The sequence below is a fragment of the Anguilla rostrata genome, chromosome 13, assembly GCF_018555375.3.
Source record: "Anguilla rostrata isolate EN2019 chromosome 13, ASM1855537v3, whole genome shotgun sequence".
Taxonomy (NCBI): Eukaryota; Metazoa; Chordata; class Actinopteri; order Anguilliformes; family Anguillidae; genus Anguilla; species Anguilla rostrata.
This window is the reverse complement of record NC_057945.1, coordinates 21,021,399-21,044,693: the sequence shown is the minus strand read 5'-3', so window position 1 is coordinate 21,044,693 and position 23,295 is coordinate 21,021,399. Positions and strand designations below refer to the sequence as shown.

Sequence of the window (23,295 nt, the reverse complement as noted above, 5' to 3'; positions counted from 1 at the left end):
ACGGTGGCGTAGCTGCTCATTAGTAACAGGGTTAAGCACGCTGACAAGGCGAGGCCCCTCAGATCAGGCGCCCTCATGAATATTCATCCGCCTCAAATTGGTTTCGGTAATTTCCAAGGGAGGAGATTAATTGAAAAGAGGGGGGGGGTACAGAGAGACAGTCAGGTGGATGTCTGAGGTAATGTTTTACATTGAACTCTGTCTCTTGGAGTTCATCTGGGGGAGACGCAGTTCTCATTCATTAGCTAAATTATCCCATTTTAAACAGTGAGAACATCGCCCTCTGATTTACAGGTATAGGCAGAAAGCTCCATTGAGACTCATTGAAGAGAAATGTGCAATTGTCACGAAAGAGTGTGATGACAATGATTTAGGATAATTATATATATATATATATATATATATATATATATATATATATAATTAAATGAAGCCATGTTCTGTTTTGTCTCTGTTCCCTGTGTGTATTTCAAGGTTTTGGAAGCCTCTGAGTTTGGGTCACACCCTCTTTTCTCATTGGCTCAGGGAGGTGTGGAGCTGCAACAAGTGAGTATCATTTTAGAAGAGGAGTTCCTCCGGGGGCTTCCAAATTTAACTCTGCATCCCTCAGCTTTTACCTATAGCAAAGGGCATGTGGAGACAAAGGTTTCATTTTATTTTTGTGCAGTTCTGTTTAAATACGCATGTTGCATCCTGACACCCTGGGCCAGTGAGAAACAGGAGAGTATTTGTCTTTTTTGTGCAACAGGGAAAGATATGGTGTAATGCAGGCAGGAGAAAGGTAGAAATGCTGCTTGGTGCATGGGTATGTTTTACACACACATGCACGCACGCATGCACACACACACACACACACACACACACACACACACACCACAAGCACCACTGTGCTATCACATCACCATTCAGCCTGCACAGAGCTTAATGCTTACTGATAAATGGATACCAAAAATAAAGAAAATCAGCCTCTTTCCTTGTCTGCAATTTTTGTGCTGTAGAGCACTTTTATCAACAGTGCGCTGGGCCTGAGAGGGTGGGTAGGGAGGCAGACGAAAAAAGCAAAAGGGTTCAGGGGTTGGGGTGGGGGAGTGGGTTAAAAAAAGCTTAAAAAAAACAGGACCTGCTCTTGGTAGTGTAGTAATCTGACAACAAGGTAATGATTGATGTTGGGGTGCATACCTCTTCAGTGGTTTCGTGGCAGCCTTATCGCCGCGGTAGCTAAATGGGGCAGGCATGTGACCGAGGCCGCCCGCTCGTGGTGATGTTGGGCGGGGCCAGTGGGGGCAGCCACACGGGCTAGCATTTCCTCAGAATTGAGTTTAGATAAGTGCTGTCTGGCAGGGGCCTGGGGCCTGTCAGCATCGCTATGGCTCGCTAATGAAGGCCCCGTGTGAGAGAGGGAGAGAGAGTGGGGGGTGGGGGGGGGCAGGTTACGCAGCGTTAAGTGGTTGTGCAAGGCGATTAATGCTTTTATACATTATTTATGAGCATGCCAGGCTGCAGGCGGACGGGATAGGAGGAGGGAGGAAGGAAATTAAAATAGTAAAGTCCAACCATTGTGACGGAGCCGCCACCCGTTTCGCGGTAGATGATGGTGTGAAAGGCACCCACAATGGGCAACTCTAAACCAGATCACAACCAAGCAAGCAAACAGTCCTAGAACACCGCCCACCTCTACGGACGAGCTGCCGCAGTGGTTTACACCAGTAAGACGTCCCTCCTGAATCATGTGACCAGTTGCCTTCAGTGATCCAACGGGATTTGGATGTATTTGTTGCGAATATGTGTGACAATGAGTGTTGACTACATGGAGACTTCTTGTAGGCTGTTCTACTGTCTAAGCAGACTGGTTTGACTATGGGCTCTGAAACTGCTTGTTTAATATACAGATTATGTTTGACGAAGTTGTCAAAATAAACAATAAAAAGGGGTTGATGCTTGTCTCATCCTGTTAAGGCCATTGTTCCAGCTTGTGGATGTGTTGCACAGTCTGTTACCTGTTAAGGCTCTGTTCCACTGTGTGGATGAGTGCCACAACCTGGTAGGCTATATGTTAAGGCACAGTTTTAAGTGTGAGGATGGGTCTCACAGTCTGTTACCTGTTAAGGCTCTGTTCCAGTCTATGGATGGGACCCACAATCTGTTCCAGAGTGTAGATCCACAGTCTGACATCGTACCAACTGTAGCCAGCAGCCAAACCCAGGGTGGGAGTGATTAAGTCCACCAGAATGACCATGTCTCATCACTTACCAGTGACCCCCACAGGCTAGTCAGGCACCCACAGCCTGCCTCCTGAAGCAGCACATTCAGGGCTCTATTACTGGAATCAATGGCGCACGGCGCATGGTCGAGGCTACAGAATTTTGGTATTTGCGTAACCAGAGAAAAGGAGCGCAGCGGCACAGGTGGACGGTGGGCTGGATTAGGATGAATATATTATCAGTGGCCGTGTTGCAGCTGGGTTCAGTCATAGCCAACCAAATGACCTCTTTTTCATTCCCATTAAGAGCCATATGCTTTGCGCACCGCCATACCGCCAATTTCCATTAACTACCACTGCAATGGAAGACGAGAATATACTTATCAGAAGAAGTTTCTCCCAAGAGGAAATTAACGTTCTTGTGTGGGAGGAGCAAAAATCTATGGCACCTCAAGACAACCGGCAAGAGCAGATTATGTTCGGTTAGCTTGGAAGAAAATAACCAATGCTGTTCGTGCAGGTAGCTTAGATGTAGCTATCATTTTAACCACAGTCACATAATTAAAATTAAAATTTAAGTTGAATTCTTCAACTTGAAGTTGCATTCTTTTCATTATAGACAGGTGTAAGAAAAAGAATGGAACACAGTACTCCCGGGACCACAGTGCAGTATATGAACAGCCATAAACAATTAACAGTAATAAATAGAGGAACTAACATTATAAAAAAGACAATGAACAATAAATGCGAAGTGTGCATTGTTCCTGCTTTCAAAGTCAAATTGGACAGTATATGATCCACAAAAATGGATGATTGGCTTTTGAATACATTATTATCATTCACACATTGTTTAGGAATGCCCTGAAATTAGCAGCTCACCATATGCTGGGCTGCAACTTGCGCTGTAGACCTTGCTTCCTTTCCTTGCATCCTTTCCCAGTACGGAAAGCCAAACAGGTCAAAAATACGTGAAATTGACATCTGGAATCATGTGTTGTCAACGTGGGCTCATTCCATTCACTTATTTTATCTCCTTGCTTCCTTTCCACGTTCCTAGCTCCACCTATCGGTGCTAAAGGTAGCACGTAAAGGCCTCGCAGAAGGAGGAAATGAGGAAACGTATATAAGGCAATTGGAAAGTCCTTTCTCCTTTAAGCGTCAGTTTGAAGCCATATCAATTAGAGACGTGGCAGATGGGGTGAGGTGGATCTACAGGTCGATCACGTGTTACGAAAAAATACTTCTACAAAGGATGCTCAATAATTTTTTGGGAGCCTTCTAGCTCCAAGCTCCGTGAAGGAGGGTTGGAATGCCCTTAAGGATGGTGCCCCTCGGTCGATTTCCAGGTCATTCAAGGACCTTGGGAGCAAAGGATGAATAGGCACCCACGTTGACAACGTGTGAGTCCAGATGTAAATTTCCACATATTTTCGACCCGTTTGGCCTTCCGTACTGGGAAAGGAGACAAGGAAAGGAAGCAAGGAGGTCAGGAAATAAGCAGTTGTAATGCACCCCTGGTCTGAGCAGGCGGGCAGCACAAGCTGCAAATCACAGACTACGCTGACACCAAAATTGCCGTGCGCTGACAGATCCCCAAGAGCACCCAGCGAGTCACCAAATTGCCAAACGGGCTCAGGCACATCAAAATTCATAATGAAAATGCCACTTCGCCAGTGCGACGGCTCACCACATGCCAAGCGCTGGCCAAAAAATAGAACCCTAGATGTCTTCCTCCAACTCATGTCTGTACAAGTTCAACTTGTGGACTGTGAAAAGAATCAGCAACTTGTCCTCTCATATTTGAAATGGAGATTGCAGCAATGAGCACAGCTGGTGAATTGGGAATTTCAAATTGAGAAAAAAGGGGGGAAACAGAAATACAGAGAACAAATAAGGTCCCTCACTTGATGTGGATATAGTATCTGTGATTGCTTATTCATGTCTGTTTTTCTTCCAGGCATACACTGTACAGAACCAATATGGCATTCCACACTCAGAGGTAAGGGAGGTTAAGTTGATTGCAATGTTGAAATTAGCACATTTTTACCGTATCTGTGGATAGATTATTACTATTAAAGTTTTATTTTAGGTTGAAATTCCCCTTTTAATAGCATGTTTGAATTTAGTGTACTTTTTTCCTTATTGTGTTGTTTTCTGTTCCACCGCCCAAACTCCCTCCTTCTGGTTTATAGTTGGCCAAGCTTCACCAGTTGTCCATGCAGCAGGGCCTGACTCCCATGGGCCAGCAAGCCCCCATCCTGCCTGGTAGGGATCCACCTGGCTCCAGGCCTCTGGGGGAACACAGGGCCCCCAGGAGGGAGGGAGGGGATGGAGATATACCCACAAATTTGGGATCTGGGGGGGCAGGGGGTGGGGAGCAGAGGTGACAGGCTGTCTTTAAGCAGCTCTGAGTGAGTGAGAGTCTGGGCAATGATCTACAGCCCTACTCAGATATAACTTTATTAAGACTCATTTTTTTATGTTTTGTTTTTTTTAACCCCAGTGAAACTGTAAGCTCTCCCAAAAAACTTCAAAAGCAAGTCTTTTTGATACTAAAGGCCATCTTAAAGCCACAGAAGCTTCCAGACTGACCTGATCACATGACACATAAACTTCTTTCGGAACGAGGGTCCTTATATTAGTCCTTATATCACATATAAGTATTTAATGTATTTAAGACTGGTGGCTGTAGGCCTGGGTTGTGTACCTGCCCTCACAGGAGCATATGGTGTGGGTAGATTAGTTCAGTGAAATGGGGCCAGCCTATGCAGGGATTTCACAGTAAGCAGGAAAGGCGTTTAACCTCAATTTAGAACTTTATAGGAAGCCAAAGAGGGAATGGTTAATTTTCATGGTCATAATTTAATGGTCATTTTGTCCCATAATAATTTCAGTACGTTTCTACATGCGCTCCACATAATTCCAAATTTTTACTTGAAATAAATACATTTGACTGGAAGTTTCAAGTCCACTTCACTGTGAATAGATGCAAACTGGTCGTTGAAGCAGTGGCACTACTAGTTGATCTGAAATAGGTCTGTGAATGAACACACTTTGTAAGGGTTTAAGTATTCCAAGGCATAATAGCGGGACAATGATCCAACTGCAGCTCAAGCAGAGATGGCATATCCATCACGATATGAATGAGGAATGAGATTATGTTCTGGGTAAAAGCTTGTTAGGCATGGCTGTGTCTCTGTCCTTTTTTTAAAATAAAAAAACCCTGCCCATCTTCACCCAAGCGGGCTCCACTAATATGACTGAAAGTGTGAAACAAGAGAACCATCGAATCGGCGCCACTGTCATTAGGAGACCAGGTGACGCCATCCGGGTGGCACTGACAGACATAGTGAAAAATGAAGCAGAGCAGAAACTAGGGCAAGGGAAGCAGACATCAGTGAGGCGTCATTTAGCTGCACATGCACTACAGACAGGAAGTGGCGTGTGAAGGTCTCCCTCCTCTTCACAAAGCACAGCGGGTCTGTAGACCTCACATATAAAATCCCATAAAGACAGCCCCCTCCATTGTATTGTGTGTGAGGATGGAGCTGTTCTCCCTTATTTCTGTACCTCTGTTCTCTCAGCAGGAATAGAGACCAACACCCAGACCACGTCCCAGGAGCTCCTCATTCCAAACGACGTAAGCCTTCCCTTTGTGAACGCAGCAGTGCGGGGGGAGGGAGGGGCAGGTTGCAGGGTTGGGTGCAAAGGCTTGGGTGGAGTGAGCGAGGCGGCAATAAGCCGAAACAGAGCTTGTGATAAAAGTGTTTTCCGAGATCTCCCACCTAAAATATTTTTTTAAATGGCACAAGAGTAGATATAGACTAGGAAGTATGGTCACATTTCCTGCACTCCACCCCATATATGTATAATATAGACACCCACTCATACACACACACACACACACACACACACACACAGTAAGGTGGTGACACAGTTTTAGTTGTTCTGGCTCTGTACTCCAACACATTGGATTTGATATAATACATACTACCCCCATTTTAGGGAACCAAAAGAAATAGGTCAAATAAACATAATCTTAAATAAAGTAATCTTATTTAGTACTTTGTTGCAAATCCTTTGCATGTCATGACTGCCTGAAGTCTGGGGCCTACAGACACTGAGTATCTTCTATAGTGGTGCTCTGTACAGCAGCCATCTTCAGTTCCTGTTCTGTTTTGGGGGCTTTTTACCTACAGTCTTGTCTTCAGTTCAGTTTGATTCAGGTTGGGTGATTGATTTGGCCAAGTTGGATCTGAGGAGATAAGATGATTCTGTAAACTTCAAAATTCATCCTGCTGCTCCTGACAACAGTCACATAATCAATGACAACTGAGCCAGTTCCAGTGCTAGTCATACATGCCCAAGCCATAACACTACTACCTCCACTATCTTTCAATGATGAGATAATATGCTTTGGATCATGAGTGGTTCTTTTCTTTCTCCACACTTTCCTCTTTTCAAAACTTTGGTGTGGGTTAGTACTCGTCTCATCTGTCCATAAAACTTTCTTCTAGAACTCTATGTACTTCTCAGCAAACTCTAACCTGGCTGTTCTGTTCTTAAGGCTTAGCAGTGGTTTGCATCTTTCAGTGAACCCTCTTAGGTTATGCTGGTATAGTATTCTCTTGGTAGTAGTCTCATGCTGCTTTTATGCTTGTACATACCCTCAAATTAAAGCTGACGGTCTACACTTTAATCTCATATGCATTGTTGCATTTCAAATGTGCTGGAGTACAGAGCCATAGCGACAACAATTGTATCACTGTCCAAATAATGACAGACTGCACTGTACATATCTCTCTCACTTTCTCCTTCTCTTTGTGCATTTCTCCTGATCACTTTTCCTATATCTATCTCTCTCACTCTGTCAGTCTTTGTTGCTCTCTCTCTCTTTCTCTCTCTCTCTCTCTCTTTTCTACTACATATTACAGTCTCAAAGGGGCTTGTTCAAGTCTGCACAAAATATCCCTTTGTGATGTCTGGCATGCTTGAAGCTTCTCTGCTGTCAAAACATAGCAGTAAATAAACAGGGCAAGAGCCTGGCTATAAGGCCTCTCCACACCCCAACACTCGCGGGCTGGCTTAGTGTACCATGCACGCTTTTAAAGAGGAGCTAGACAGACCGCCCATGGTATAGCACGGACTATCCGCTGGCTCTTAGCCCAGCCACCATATTCAGCCATTCAGCATGTGTGTCATGTGACACTGTGTATGTCATATGACAATGTGTGTTACTTCTGTATATTTTCTGTCCAGTTAGGAGAGTCGAAACCTATCATGGTAGAAATTTATCTTATTTCATTATCAATATAAAGTATGTCATTTCTAAACAAGAGAGCTGGATATCTGACACAGCATATCCATTCTGATTGGTTATTCACTTTAAGTTCATTTCTGATTGGAGTCCCACCTAAACAGACAAAACTCTTCATTGGTTAAAATGTAAATGACATGTTGTTCGAACATGGTCTACAAAAGATCAGTACCAAACCCACCTGTTGTTGGAAGCATAAGAACTGTTTCCAGGATAAAAAAATAACCTAATTGCAGTTTTCAGCTGACTAAAACAGGCTTAATATCATAATATCACTTTCTTTGCTACTTTATGTATTAAATAGCTACTCACACATGATGATTTTCATCATTGCCTCTACCATCTAACCATTAGAAGTAGATATCGTGACCTGTGCACTCAAACCAAAGAGAAAATAAAACAATGCTTTGTAAAAAGATAAGCTCATGAGACACTTTTAGAGACTCAAATCACATTACACAGATGTGATTTTTATAAGAAGGAGTTAATTGTACCTTTGTAATCTTCTAGAGTAAATCTACAAGATTGACAAATTTGAACATAAAAACCCACAATTAAGAGTCGTATCTTTTTAAAAAAATCACAGCGAGCGAGCATTTAAACCTGACACACTGTGAGATGTTCTCCTTAAGATAGAAATAAACAAAGGGTGGTTATTTTGTAGGTGGATGAGCAACACTCTACCCAAATTACTGGGACGTCAGCACAACTGACAGCTCAGGGAACGACTGTAGCACAAACAGCGTGGTGCATGCAACAAGCTGGCCGGCCCATTACCCAGCATGTCAGGAGGCTCTCTGCTGTACCTCTGGCAAATGTTACCGACTGACACTCGAAGAGTCTGTATCAGACATAACTACCACATGAAGCATACGCCCCATCGCAAAGTACCCAACCGCCTTCGTGTCACAGAAGTTCAAGGTTCTCTTCAGGCGAATCTTGATATAAAAACAGCGTGCGTCGTTTGCAGAGATGCAATGGGAGATCGTGGCCATGTGATAACACAAGAAACATTGTCAGGGGCCGAGTTCTGTCTCGGTTCCAACGATTCAGTTCCACTGAATTGAATTTTATTTGAAAGGACATGCTCACAAAGACGCTTTACAGGAAAATCTGAAAATTGGGAAGGGCTGAGAGTGAAAAATCACTCAAACAGCAGCGAGAAAAAACTCCCCAGTGGGAAGAAATCTCAGGAGGAACCCAGCTGATGACTATGCTGTTAAAGGGGAACTTCATCCTAAAATCAATTTTTGAAGCTAAATAGATCTGTCCACAGAAAATATGGATTAAAAAACACAGGCAGTGTGGTATGCTGTCCTGTAGCTAGAACAGCTGCATCTAAGCCATGGTTCTCCGGACTTAGGAGCAAAGAGCTTGTGCAGCTTTTGAACTGGGAGGGAAAGAACTACCAGCACATTATTTAAATAGTTATTAATGTTTATAATTGGGAATAAATTATATAAAATTTAATCTGTCTGTATGTATAGCCTCTGGGTAACTGTGCTTAAGGTCACTTTACAAGCTGCGAGTTACATGAAGTGCATATTTATTTATTTTGCTTTAAACCATAAACCAGCGATCACATACATACCAGCCATTGTAAAGCCAGCAGGTAATCATAAACTGTATACATCTAAAATATTCTTCATCATATGCATAAGCTGTCTCTGCCTGTCGAAAATGTGCTAAAACTGAAATAATACCAAAACACTGCAGAAAGTGAACTAAGTGTATTCCTCTGCCTCATGTCAGTGCAAACGGCAGTGTGATCAGAAGTGACGGCTGACATCACGTGTTTTGGATGAGAGCACATGCTTGTCTGTGGTCTTCCAAATTGATAGCGGAAGTTACAATGAGTGTTGATATATATGATTTTTTTATTTTTAAAAGCAATGAAATGAGATGCCCATTCCTGACACCAGAAAGGTGTGAGGTCCAGTCTCGTTCTCTGTGAGGAGAACATCATCCTGTTTTACCCACCTCTCTGAAGCAGCACAGAACACAAAGATTGAGGTTGTGGGTAATGAACCAAGACAAACTGAACGATCGGGAGGGCCAAGCGAAGAGAGCAGGACAGAAGGCAGACGGAGAGTCAGCAAGCATTTGTGCCCGGAGAAGCTATATCTGGGAGAAAAACGGTGACGTTCACAGCACCGCAAGCCTTTTCAAATTACAACTGCAGCAGGGATTCACCAAAAATAGACCCAGTTACCGATTCAGCACAGCACAGCTTCCTTTCTTTTTATTTGCTGCTGCGGGGGAAAAAGGCTGACCGTGAGACAACCCCATCCAGGGCTTCTAGATATGTTACTTCAAAAAACAAAAAAAACAAAGATATAAATCATAAAATTGGTCCATGCCCTTATAAAACTGGCCAATCATAAAAGCCTGAGTGAGCTAATGATGGCGACTGAGATGCAAGCAAATTGAAAGCACTGTGGAGGTGACCCATACAATAAAGGGCAAGAGGGCAGTTGGGAAGGGCAGGACACGAGTCCAACTGCTCCCCAATCCCCCCATCCCCCCCAGTTTGTCCCCACTCCCTGGCCTGTTACTTGTCTGAGGGCACTTAGTCCTTAAATAATTGACTGTGCCACAAATAGCCTGCAACACCAGAGCGGGTATCACACCGTGACGAATCAGGCGCTGCACAGGCGGGTGACTTTTGAGGAAAGGAATTCTCCGCTGTTAAAACATGGGGCGGGGGGGGGTTAGAGGAACAAAAGAGGGAGCTGTCCGTCAGCCGCATGCCAGGCTGCCAACACGTCCGCGTTGGTGTCCCTGCGTCACTGTCCAGGCCTGCACGGGCCCCTGCGGATCAAGGTCCTGACACCAGCACCCCAGCCCTCAAGGTCCTGACTCCAGGCTCCTGTGCTGATCCTCTGGATTAGGCTTAGCCCAACAAACAGACACCCCCTCCCCTCCATATTTGGGGATGTATCCCTACTAGATCAGGACTTGAGCCACGCCAGTCCCCATCAGGGATGCCGAAACAATGATAACAGCAGACAGACAGTTCATCACCTGTCTGCTCTACACCCCCCCCCCCCCCCACCACAACCCCCAAATTTTGGGTGATTTACATGCAACCCGGCTGGGGTGGGTGATTTCAGCAGCATCATCAGTAGTCAAAAAAATCCTCCCTTTTGGGCACTATCAAATTTGCCTTATTTTTTTCAGATTTCATTAATTTTCCAGGTTAAAAAAGAATTTGACTCTTTAAAATAAAGCCTTTTCTATTTTAATGAAAAGCAAAAATCACTAACTTGCACCACTGGCAGAAATACAGTGAAAGGTTATTTTCATATTTGAAACTTGAAAACAAAAAAGGGGAAAAAGGGAAGGAAAAAGAGAAAGAGAGAATGGCTCGAAACGAATGGCCTGTGTCCTTTGTGCAGATTTCTTTCCCCTGTGGTGTTTTCCATTAACCAGCAGAAAGAAGCGTTTCCCAGATGGTTGTTCAGGAAACGGTACTTTTCTGAACTTGCCCGACTCCGGGAAAAATCAATAGCCACTTAGCCACACAGATTGAAGCAAAGCAAATGCACGCTGGTCTCATTTTACTGAAGCTGAGGAGATTGAAATTGACGAGGGGATTGGGAGAGGAGTATTAGCTGGGCCTGATAGATGGACTGGCCGGCGCTGTGCAGAATGGAGACAAACAGGGGAGGGGAATTATCCCTCCCTCCCCCTCTCACAGAGGCCACACCCTTCCCTCACACAGAAAAGAACAGATACGCCATCTCTTTAGGCATTGTCTTGCCATCAATCAACAATAAATAATATCTGCGCCTGCACTACAAATAAATAATGTGTATGTGTATTACTTTGGCATTCAGACCTGGTTCAAATAATTATCCAACATGGTTTTAATGCTTTAGAGGTAATATTCCTGAGAATATTCCTGAGATTACTGAGAGTTAAAAAAAAGAAACGTCTATTTTCAATAATATTCAGAACAAAAATTCATTGTTGATATGTCTGTATATCAGGGACTCTGCATGAGTGTTTTCAAAATTTACTAGCATTGAAAAAGAGTTAAAGCACCTCAAATATATATATATATATATATATATATATATATTTCACCCTGGTTTGCTCACAGTCTGTCTTAATGGTAGAAATATCTACTTGGATCTGGTTTCATATTATCGGGAATAAATAACACATTTTGGGTGAGTTGTAGTGCAATACACAATTTTCTAAAAAAAAAATTTTTTAAAAACAAGTATCCAAAACGAGAAAAATACGTGTGAACGCGTTTTTGCAGAAAACAAAAAGCAACCTGTTTTCACTGTTGCAGGTCTTCAGACAGAAGACCAGTGGTACAGTAAAACTGTGTTGTGTGTACTGTTTATACTGATCAGGGTAATTATATATTTGTGTTTTTTTCTGTTGTGCACATTTCAGTGCCTCTGCTGTATAGCCCTGTAAGGGTCCTTTTGACTTGGTGCAACTAATAAACTGCTCAGGTTCTGCAATAGCACGTGTTTTTCTTCCTTTGGTAATTAATAACTCCATTCATTGGTACTGTCCCCTTTTGGTGATATATCTACACAAGCTCATATTGTTTTTTTCCCCCCATCCTTTTCTTTTTTTGTCATTTAAAACAGCTCATTGGTTCGATCATCGGCAGGCAGGGCACCAAGATTAACGAAATCCGCCAGGTCTCGGGAGCACAGATCAAGATCGGCAGTCAGCTGGACAGCACCAGCGACCGGCACGTCACCATCACCGGCTCTCCTATCAGCATCAACCTCGCCCAGTACCTCATCACTTCCTGGTAAGCTCCAGCACCCAAGGTCACGTGATCTTGCTCCCAGAGCTTTCCATGCAAGGGGACCTCTGTCCAGAAGGTTTAACAGCTCGAGAAGGGGAAGTGGCTGAACTATTTCTGTTGAGACCATAATTAGCTGAGTGGATAGCGAATAGCTCATTAGCAAAGATAGCTAAAGACACCACACGCAGAGGTTCGGCAGCTGGAGAAAGCCAGACCAGGACAACTTTGTCCCACCACCCCAACCCCCACCCAAAAAACATTTGGTAAGAAAATTTTAATTGTTTCCAATCAACATTTATTGAAATCTTATCAAATGTTTAATGGAGATGAGAGAAACCTCTGAAAACCAGTCAGTGCCATTCACTGCCCTCATGAGGCTGTATGGGCAGTGGCTCTCTTGGCCATACAGACTGTTACCACGGCACTGAAATTAAAGCGATATTTCATTCCGCGGCCAGAGCAGCATGTAAAAAAAAAAGATAGAAAGAAAAAAGTCACAACAAAGGATACAGATCAAAAAACATGAGACCACTATGATGAAATAACAGAATCGGCATTTCAAATCAGAGGGAGAGTAGCAATCCTCTTTGAGACGACGTGGCGGTTGAAATATCAATGAGGTGATTAATAACGATGACAACAGAAAATTAATAAATAAAGAAACGGAGCGTACGTGAACTGAAATCCTAAAAGGCCTGGTGCATAAAGTGCCTCTCCCAGAGAAAAGGGCAGCAGTGACATTGTCTCCTCCGCAACCCATCCACACCCCCCCCCGCACCCCACTCCCCACCCCCCCTCCTGAAGCCAGTGGCTCAGGATTTTCATTTGTGGGATTTGCTGTGTGCTTCCTACCCCCCCGTCTCACGAGAAAGAAAGAGGGCCTGAAACAGCTTGTGCCGAATTTGATGCCAATTACAAGCTGTCATTTTGAAGTGGATATAATTAATTACTGTCCAATTACCCCTGTGCAGCACTTAGCATCACACTTAGAAATGTATAGAAAAAAACAATAATCTAATGGATTGGCGTAGATTAGTATTAGAGGCAATTATTGCAGCGACATTCACTTCACTGCTCATACCCCGGTTCACAGTGGTGGAATGAAAATCTGTCAGTTTCCAGAATTCTATAATTGATGCCACAACATAAGTGCCTTAGAAGGTGCTGTTGCCAGAGCTGATCCTTACGCCACTGCCGATGATCTGTGTGCTGTGTTGACACTGAGAATGCGAAGCGTTGAGCATCTTGCTGTCAAGTCGCAGTTGAGTATCATTCTACTCATTCTTTACCCCGGTGTGCTTTCAGTTGGCAGAACACGTTACAAAAGAGCATTCACAACTTTTTCTGTTGAGCACAGTGTCTCAGGCAGGTACATGCACACTTCAGTATGTTACCAAATACAAAACTACTCTGTGTGTTTCTGACTATGTTCATGCCAAGAGTTACATTATTTGATTGTTATTTTCAAAGCCTGACGCACGAATAAAACACTAGCTTTGTAGATACTCTCTATTTTGTGGAAAGTAACTAAAAAGGTAACCAGAAAGTATAAGAGAAGTGTAATTTTTCAGATTGCATAATGCTGAGAGGAGTGCTTCATCAAAGTGCGATTTTAATGAACTCTCCTTTGTTGGGGATTCCACCCCCCACCAGGATTTCAACAAAATCAGTGTTCTGCTCAACAGAAAGGAGCTTAATTTATAAACTGTTCTTATAGAAATGATCTGCCTTATCTGCCACACCAGAGTTCCACACTAGGGGTGGGACGCCCCGGTTCCCAAAGGGCCGTGTCTGTTTCTGGATTTCATGCCAATTTCCACCCAATTATTTAATCTCACACCAACACCAGCTCACTCCTGGGTTAGACCTAGACCTAGAGTGTTTCATATAGGGACACAAAGAGAGTCTCCAGCTGGCTTTCATAAGCTTATCAGTAAATAGCTAGCTCGTAGCTTCAATGTCAGATTACAAAAATGATCGGGTCTAATGAAATAATTAAGAGCAGAGGTTGGCGTGAAATACAGAAACCAGTAAGGCCAATGAGGAACAGGAGTTCCCCACCCCCATTCTACATTAAACAATCTGACAATTCACAAACATCGTGAAGACGACTGTAGGGATGTAGGGATCTTTCCAGTACTTTGCAAACACGCAAGCATCTCTAATATGTGAGGACACCGATGTGTTCATGTGTGCTTGCAAGGTGTTTTTACGGTGATTTTAGGTACTTTGATCTTTAACAGGGCTTAAAGAAGTAAATATTTAAAAATCCTAATGAATTTAAAATGATTTTGTTTCCTCTCCCTAAGCCCCTACCCAAGCCATCTCCCCGAATTAAACAGCACCTCCCCCGTGAGTGCCAAGGTCCCCCCTCAAATAATCTGTTGCAACCTCCAGCAAAACACACCTCTCTTATGATTTTTTTAAACTTTTATTTACTTTTTATTTTTTGTTTTTTTAATTTAATTTCTCTCAATTTTTTTCTTTAACATGTCTTTTATTTAACCTTCTAACCCTTTTCCATCCGGACCTCTTTCCCTCCTCTCGCCTTCGTTCCCTCTTCCTCCACCCACCCTCCCTCCCTTCCTGTCCTTCCACTTCCTCCTCCTCCTCCTCCTCCTCCTCCTCGTCTCCCTCCTCCCCTCTCCCTCTCCCTTCCGCCTGTACAGTTTAGAGACCGCCAAATCCACTGCCCAGTCCTCCTCCATGTCGACCCCTGTTGACCTCAACATGAGCTTCACCCAGCCCGCCTCCCCCGCCTCGTCCTCCGCCGCAGCCCTGGCAGCGATGGGGGGACTGCCCCACGCTCCCATGCTGGGCACCCCCTATGCCCTCCCCCTCTCCAGCCTCCTGGGAATGAAATCCGTCCCCTTCCTGGCACTCTCCACCCCCACCGCCCCAGCAGCAGCCGCGGTCGCCGCCGCTGCCGCCGCCGCCCCCACCCACGGAACCCTGGCCTCCTACACCGCCAAAATCTCCTCCGCCAACGGGATCAAGAAGCCCGAGAGACAGAAGTTTGCTCCCTACTGATGCCGTCCCCCGACCCCCTCCACCACCCACCCGCGTCCACGCTCCGCGCCCACGTCCACGACCCAAAAAAAAATAACAACCTCCCTGCTCCCTCCATCTGTCCACCCCCACCGCCCGCCCACCCCCAAACCCGAGACAAGACCAGGGAGGGGCATCTTTCTCTTGCTCTCTCCTCTTGCCTGACGATGTAGCCGTTATAGTAAAGAGACTGTACACATCTTTCGTTTTGTTTTTTGTTGTTGTTTCTGTAGCTTTGTCATTTTAGCCACAAAGAAAACCAGGACGTTGGCTTATATAGTTATATTTATGTTATTTGCCAAGATAGCCTCTTTTAAGCCATAGACTGTTCCTTCAGACTCTTTCTCCCTATATACCCACCTTTCCGTCTACTGTCCATGATTATTTATTGACAATATTATCAAAAATAATCCCTCAAAGAGTTTATAAATGAAGCACTGCTGACTGAACCTCCACTCTATGTATCAGCTTTTATACTATCTGTGTATTCTCCTGTACACCACTTCCAGAAGGCTTTTTTAAATATATGAAAGATATAAAGAAAAAATTCAAATGTTTTTAAACAAACAGCAGATTTTAATCTGTTTTTATGTGTTTTTGTCCGTTTTACTTTAAATGTGTTTAATTTATTTTATTTATTATCACTTATTTCTTTTATTGGTTAATTGTTTGTTTTCTGAAATGGCGGCAGGTATTTCACATAATTTTTAGTCCTGCGCTGAATTGTCTCAAAAATGAAAGGCTTTTGCCTCGCATTGACCACATACGTGATTCATTCTAGCAGAGCAAAGGTTCAAAATACATTTTTTGTTTAATTTTTTTAATAGGAAAAGTGTGTTGCCACTTCTGAAATGTGATTGCTATTAAATGCGCTGAAACAACACGCTAAAGCCAGGTCCTTTTTTTTTATTTCAAAATAAAATACCTGGGGGCCAGGACTACATGTAATAATGTGAAAACGAAACTAGCCGAGTTAGTGAGGAGCAGTTTCCATGCCGATGTCCTTCCCCTGCCATAGCAGTGCATGGAAACTGCCCGTCTAGTAGCAGACACTTATGCTGCATGTTGTCTATACACACAAACTCAACATACATGCAGTGGGATCACTGTACTGACAGGCTAAACAATAACACGCTTCGCTACTGAAGAGGGACACTAAAGTGAAAGTGTCGAGTGAAGACCACACCATAAAAACCACAGAGATGAAGTTCAGGCAAAAATACAATATATAAGTACATATATAGTTGTAGATGTAGGTTATAATATATAGTATCATCACCAGGAGATTCTATGGTAGATTTCTTTTGTTCAGGTTTTTATATGAGCTCAATTATTTTTATAAAACCAGATCTTTTCAAGTGACTGATGCCACAAATGTGAACACAGATTCATCAGGACACACGTTCATCCAGGGTACGAAGGCCTTGAGCGGCTGTTCTCGTTTTCTGCAGACTTTGGTTTATTTGCATGTATACGACCAGACTGAATGCCTATGCAAAGCATCTGTCTATTGCCCGCCCAAGTATTTTGTGTTCTGCACCATCGGTAGGCGGGGATGTCAACCGGTGAGGAAGGGCTATTCGGAATAGTGTTAAATTTGTATTTCTGGCATAGACAGTGCTGCTCCCTGTTTTTGTGAACCAAAAGATAAATAAAAGTAATCCTCACTTTCAAAATCATTCACTTTTGACACCAGTGTACACATAAAAATGAAACAGCACTATGTTTTTAACCACACTTATGGCTTTGCACTTGAAATTGGGATTTTAAGTAAAGGCTAAAAATAAAAAGGAATTTTAAGAAAGAAGTATAATTAATTATTTCCCCAGAATCATAGTTTTTTTGTGCACAGAGGTTCATGTCATTTGTGTCATTAACTTCAATTCTTTGTGATTCCTTTTATTTATTTTCATTCATTAATACCATTCAAACAAATAAAAATGATGCTGTATTAACCTGATACCAGTGCTCAAATGTGTCTGATCTTTGTCAATGAGTAGACATTAATGTTAATACCGTCATACATCAATTTGGCTTTTCACCTTTCAGGGAGTGCTCCAGCATTTATGGCCGCTTTTAAGTTTAATGATCTCTAATTGGGTTTGATTCATAGTTGAGGCCATAAAAAGGTGCTTGCCTTCAGAAGGACTAACATGAGAAAGCCTATTCCCTGCAGAAAGTCCTGGCTGACTATCTGTCACAACAGAGAGAAGCTGTGATGATGTGCAAACTGGGGGGAGGGGCAGGTGAGGCAGGTAGAAAAATCCACCCACCTGCTGGCTGTAATTGCAGACACCCCCCCCCCCCCCCACTTGACTGTACGCCTTCCACTGGCCTGCTTCCATTGCCCACCAAAACACAAAGACTACTACACGGAGATGACAGCAAGCTATGATTACGCTAACTCTTCAGCAGCTGGCCAAACACAAACAAATTCTTCTTGGCGTCACAATTGTGTTTGGAAGAGGGAGGGAGGGAGGGAGGGGGGGGGTGTTGGTGGGGTTCCATAGCAACTATGACACTCTACCTCTGCTGGAAATATACAGAGGGCAGACAGCCAGGTGGCCTGAGACAGAGTGCATATGGAACACACATCCTCCTGTGCGGAGAAGGAGCAGGCCGGGCACCACATCACTGTCACTCTCGCCGCTCCAATCTAAAGAACATCCAGAGACAAAGAAGTGGGAGGGAGGGAGAGAGAGGGGAAAAATGAAAGGCAGCAAGTAATTACACCAGTGATCGCCTCTCCAGGCACTGTTTAGAACAGTAATTACAATTTATCAACAATTAAAGACAATCTGGACACAAAACGAGACAGAAAAGGAAGGAAGTAATTACTGCGGCAATGTACCACTTTGTTGTTAGGAACCCTGCAAAGAGGGGGATAGATAAAAACGGCCGAGAGAAGAGGAGAGACAGAACGCGAGAGGGAAAGCAAGCAAACACAATGAAATGTGATACTGTGATACATAAACACCATCCCGTCGCTGTAATTCATAATAGCGGTAGATTCCGCCTTTCGGACGGCAGCGGGCGTTGAAGTCGGAGCACGCGCTCACACTTCCTCGCGTGCCACGCCGCGGCGCAGCGCACACGCGGGCCTGCGCGCATCGCAGTTCAACGCAAGATTAAAAGAATCCATAAAGACGATATGGAGGGAGCATGAAAGATCAAAGTTGCGAGGAGGCTTACAAGTGAATATCAGCAGAGGAAAAGCGCTATTTCCAGCTGTTCGGTAATGTGTGGCCGGGTTTAGAGAGGAACGCGGGGAGTGGGGGGCAGGGGGCCAGTCTATTGAGGATAAAAGCAAGACAAATTGCGTTGCTCAACCAAACATGTGAGAAGACAGCTTCACGGATTTCCATATTTGCATGGATTTCATTTAGATGGAAACCTTAAGTAAATGCAAGCTAGCCAATGTTAACCAAGCATCATATATGAATTCAGAGTGTGGAGTATGGTGTGTTGCCCTCTATAAATCAAGTCCACCAGTGGGAAACAAAAAATTCTATCCATTTCAGAAAAATACACATGCTTTTTTTTTTCAAGAAATATTTTCATTTTTGCCACATGGAATCTGTACAGGCCTGATCTCCAAAATAAGGTACAGCCTTTTCAATCCAGCCTCATGTCCTCAATCCAGATATCCTTGAGCTACATGAAAGCGACACTCAAAACAGAAAAAAACAGACATTGTTTTAAATTGAGTGTTGTAATACAACCATCCTGCCACTTAGCATGATGAGTATAAGTGGAGACATCCATAGCATGCCTATGCAGGAAACTGTATGCCTAATGCCGCCACAAATAACTCGTAAGTACATGCATGGTGACAGCAACACTATTTAACAGTGAGTAAATGTGTGTGTTTCCTATTCAGCAGGGCCTTGTTATCATTCTCCGTTGCAAAAATTAATGAAAATACTTGAAGTATGTAGTAGGGATATGAAAATCAATTAAACAGCAAGGATCAATGGTCTGTTAATCACATGACTAAGATCTGTTTTTACTAAAATTTGCAAGCAGCTAGCTTCAAAAGTGGGGGAAGCCAACAGTCAGGAAGTCATATACAGTCATACACAGAGAAACATTCATTCTATCTGTGGAAGTGCTCCCTAATGATAATGGGTCATACTTAAATATATTGAAATAAAATTATAATAAGATTTTGCAACATAATATGTGGCCAAGTATACAAATTATTACTTAAGATTTGTTTTTAGAAAAAGCAATCAAAGGCTTTCACTATTTAAAAAATCGCAAGATTTCAGGAGTTAAAAAAATGGCACATTTTGTTTTTTTGTGAACTTTTTGGGCATCTTTAATGTCTGAGTGAACAAGCCGCTATTTTCCTTTCCAGAGTTCATTACTGGGGCTCAGTAAAGAAGACGGCCTAATTGCAGTTCCTTCACACATGGATTACCACACTGCTGTGACATATAATAAATATTTATATGTATATATTAGTTCATACATTTACTATATACTTGAAATATATATATATATTTTTTAAATTTTCTCTGAGGGGTTTGGGACAGCAATCTTGAAATCACCGTAATGTGCTGTGCAGTGTATTCTATTTCCATTATTGCATAAATGCGCTTTAATTTCATTACTTAAAAAATCATTTCCAGTTATACTGTATTAACCATCACTGTTTTGATACTAAGGCGTGTCCACATGTAAAGACAGCATTACAAATGTAGGTTATTAACATATTTTTGGATTTATTGCCATATTTATTTATTATTATTTGGCATATTTCTTAAATGCAGCAGACAATGATTTTTTTTATTATTTGTTTTTTTCTGAAAATGTACATGCCCTTTGAGTGCAAAAACGTACAAAGACATGCAATTTCTTTGAGCGAACTTTTAAAAAGCCTCTCGTTCATATTACAGTCTCAATACGTAGAGCAAAGCAAAGATTAAATGAAAACACTGATGCACTTAGTGAGGTTTGCATGAGCAGCGGAAGGTTTAAAATGCACTGCTAGTGGATGCCTTTCATCACATGCAGTACATTAATTTAGCAGGTGGCTCTTATCCAAAGTAACTTACAGTGCAAGAGATGGTAAGTGCATTCAGCTGAGTCACATGCGCACCGGTGCCAGGCAGGGCTTGCAGCATGAGGACCTCATGAGGACTGCGGTTCTCATTTCCTGTCCTTTTAAGTGTGGACCACAGTCGTGTTGCATTCCACTCTGCATTGACCACAAGCCCCTACAGCAGGGATCATCAACTCTGGCCCTTGAATCCAAATCCAGCCCTGGTTTTCTTTTCTCCCGGGTAATTAGTGCTACTGATTGGCAAGACTGTCTTCACACCTGAATCCCAGGCAAAGGGAGGGTGGAAAACCAGCAGTTCTCGGCCCTCGAGGACCGTGAGTTGCTGATCCCTGCCCTACAGCAATGGTAGGTAATTCTATACCTCGGGGGCTAGTGTGTGTGTGCAGGCTTTTGCCTCCATCAATCACCCCTGGTTCAAATAGTTAATTAGCTAATACACCAATGCTAGTTCACTCATAGATTAGACCACAGTCACACTTCCATATAGGGACATAAGAACATATTTAGCTGTCATTCATAAAGCTTATCAAGAAATGTAGCTAAATGTCAAATGATATGAATTATTTGGTCTAATTAAATTATTCAGAACAGATGTTCTGCACACGGTCCCAAAATGAACATGGCCCACACCTACCCTACAGTCGCCCCATCATTCAGATAGAGTCCAGGGGAGGGGTATGCTCAGTTCACTCTAAGGTTATCATTGTGGCGGGGAGGGAGGGGGGTTCTATTCCCAGGGGAATATTTCTTTATTTCCTGTACTTTCACACAGTGACAGCTAATCCATTGGTGTCTTAAGTCTCTTGTGCTCTTCAATCTCTGGTGATTGTTCACAAACAAAACCTGAGCTGGAGAAAGGCAGAAACAGATGGACTGAGGAGAAGATACAAACTGAGAAGAAGAAAAAACTGTCAAACACTTACCCTCGATACCCGGATCAATTTTTACACAGGTTGTCTGATAACAAATAATTTCTACATATTTTAAATAGTTTAACTCCTCAGATGAAATATTTGAGATAAACGGCAACACACTGGCTAACCATTTGTGAATCTCTGCAAGCCATTTCTATCATGGATTGTTTTTTTTGTTTGTTTTTTTAAACAATGTTGAACTAAGAGAAGTAACTATTGTTGAGCAATCCTAATCAATACGTCTCCTAAGTAATACAGTCAAAAGAGGAAAACTGATGGGGGACTTAGACAAAATAAAGAAATTATAAGACGATGGTTTTTAACATTCAGCACAGATGTTCCAGGATTTTTGATTACCCATGTGCATTTCGCCTAGATTGTGACTAGGATAAAATAAAGGTGTTACCATCCCCCCCTTTTTCATTAGTATTACTTGCATTCGAGTACAGCCGGCGCTCTACTGGGAATACAGTCATAGAAATGACTGACATTTCCGTAACCATACATCCAACCTTTCCATATGAATGCCTCCTTTAATCCAATCCTCTCTGATCCCTGCTGCTATGCCTTATATATCATAGGCCTTGGTGAGATTTCAGACTCCCAAGGGATCAGTTGCTGCAGGGTTTGGGGAGTGGGGTTGGGGGTTGGGGAGGTGGGGGTGGGGGCGGGGTGGGAGGAGAAAGGGAACAATCAAAGGAGCGATAAAGAAGGTGGAGGAAGTGGTCTTGCGTGGCCCTGGGGGTCTCCATCCGGAGCCACCATCTGCTGCCAGTAAAACAAAAGTAGCAGGAGAGAAACAGCAAGATGGAGCCAGGTAGGAAGGTGAACAGATGAGACAGATATTTGTTTTGGGACAGCTCCTCACAAATACATACCACATAAATTTACAGGGTTCATGGATAACTTCTCCAGCATCCACAAACATGTATGGGGAAGAAGCAGCATAAGCAGAAGAAGAAGAACAAATGTGTGTGTTGATGTAATTAGTCCACTCGGTCAGCCAGTCATTCAGTTAGTCATTCAGCCTTTCAGTCCTGAGGGGAGATTGGGTATCCTGGGGCAGATGTTGGTTCAGAAGTCTGATGTCAGAGGAAATGAACCCGCTCCTGCCTCAGTTCCTCAGTCGGTGTAGAATTTGGGGTCACATTTCAGTATTGCATTTCACTGAAAAATCTCAAGATCTGCAGGGGTGTTTCTGAAATTCATCAGCATCTGCAGAGTGAAAAAAATACGTTTGACCTTACTGTACACGTTTGCATAAGGACGCATCTCATTCTTATTAGAAGTGCAGTGGCCGTCTATCCTGTGGTCAGTCAAAGCCAAAGCTTTATCCAAGCTATGGCTGGCTTTGCTATGTCTCGCAAGTTCAACATGTGCAGCTGCGCACACTGACCCAACGGCTCTCCGTGTAGACGAGGCAGCCGTGTGTTATTCCAGCTCAGCTGAACTGTGTACTTGGATACTGACTGTGTCCTGCAGATAATAACAGCATATTAAAATACCACCCTTTCACTCCCGCATTCAGTCCGGCCACCTTTTGGCGAGACGGCTTGGGTCCCCTCTCAGGACTGGACCATGGACCATACAGCAGCAGTGAAGACAGCACACCTGGGCTCAGCTAAGGCGCTTGTTTGTGCAGTGATGTACCCCACTGCAGTCCCAATCCAGTCTGTGTCACGGACCAGAATGCACTTACAGGGATTCATATTTCCACTTAACCACGAACGAAGGTTTAAAAACCCCTTGTGTGTTTTTTGAATTCCTTACACACTACTGGACATTATTTTAAAAGCAATGTAGGGTGCATATAAGGCAATTGCATTATATGCACCAGGAAGGAGGAGGAGTTGATTGACCGGGTATTGCGATTGACCGCATTTTGATTTGGAACGTAAACATGGGCAAACTACCATTTTGTTTTATCAAGCCTCATCTCTTTCCTCACTGCAACCTGCCGCCAGACAC

General features: G+C 43.3%; 1 protein-coding gene across 7 annotated transcripts in view; it reads left to right on the top strand.

The window, feature by feature from the left end:
* pcbp4 (poly(rC) binding protein 4) overlaps positions 1–22,980 on the top strand; it is a 63,348-nt gene extending 40,368 nt beyond the window's left edge. Inside the window, exons 9-15 of one of the 7 annotated variants that reach the window (XM_064304277.1) lie at positions 475–546; positions 4,158–4,199; positions 4,393–4,465; positions 5,785–5,840; positions 12,131–12,300; positions 14,607–14,649; positions 14,967–15,170. In XM_064304277.1, the coding sequence (XP_064160347.1) occupies positions 475–546; positions 4,158–4,199; positions 4,393–4,465; positions 5,785–5,840; positions 12,131–12,300; positions 14,607–14,649; positions 14,967–15,020 (510 nt within the window). In that variant the 3' untranslated portion in view covers positions 15,021–15,170. Of the gene's footprint in view, positions 1–474; positions 547–4,157; positions 4,200–4,392; positions 4,466–5,784; positions 5,841–12,130; positions 12,301–14,606; positions 14,933–14,966; positions 16,229–22,855 lie in introns of those variants that run through there. The other 6 variants (XM_064304278.1, XM_064304273.1, XM_064304272.1 and 3 more) reach the window with 6 other exon arrangements.
* The last annotated feature ends 315 nt before the right edge of the window (positions 22,981–23,295 follow it).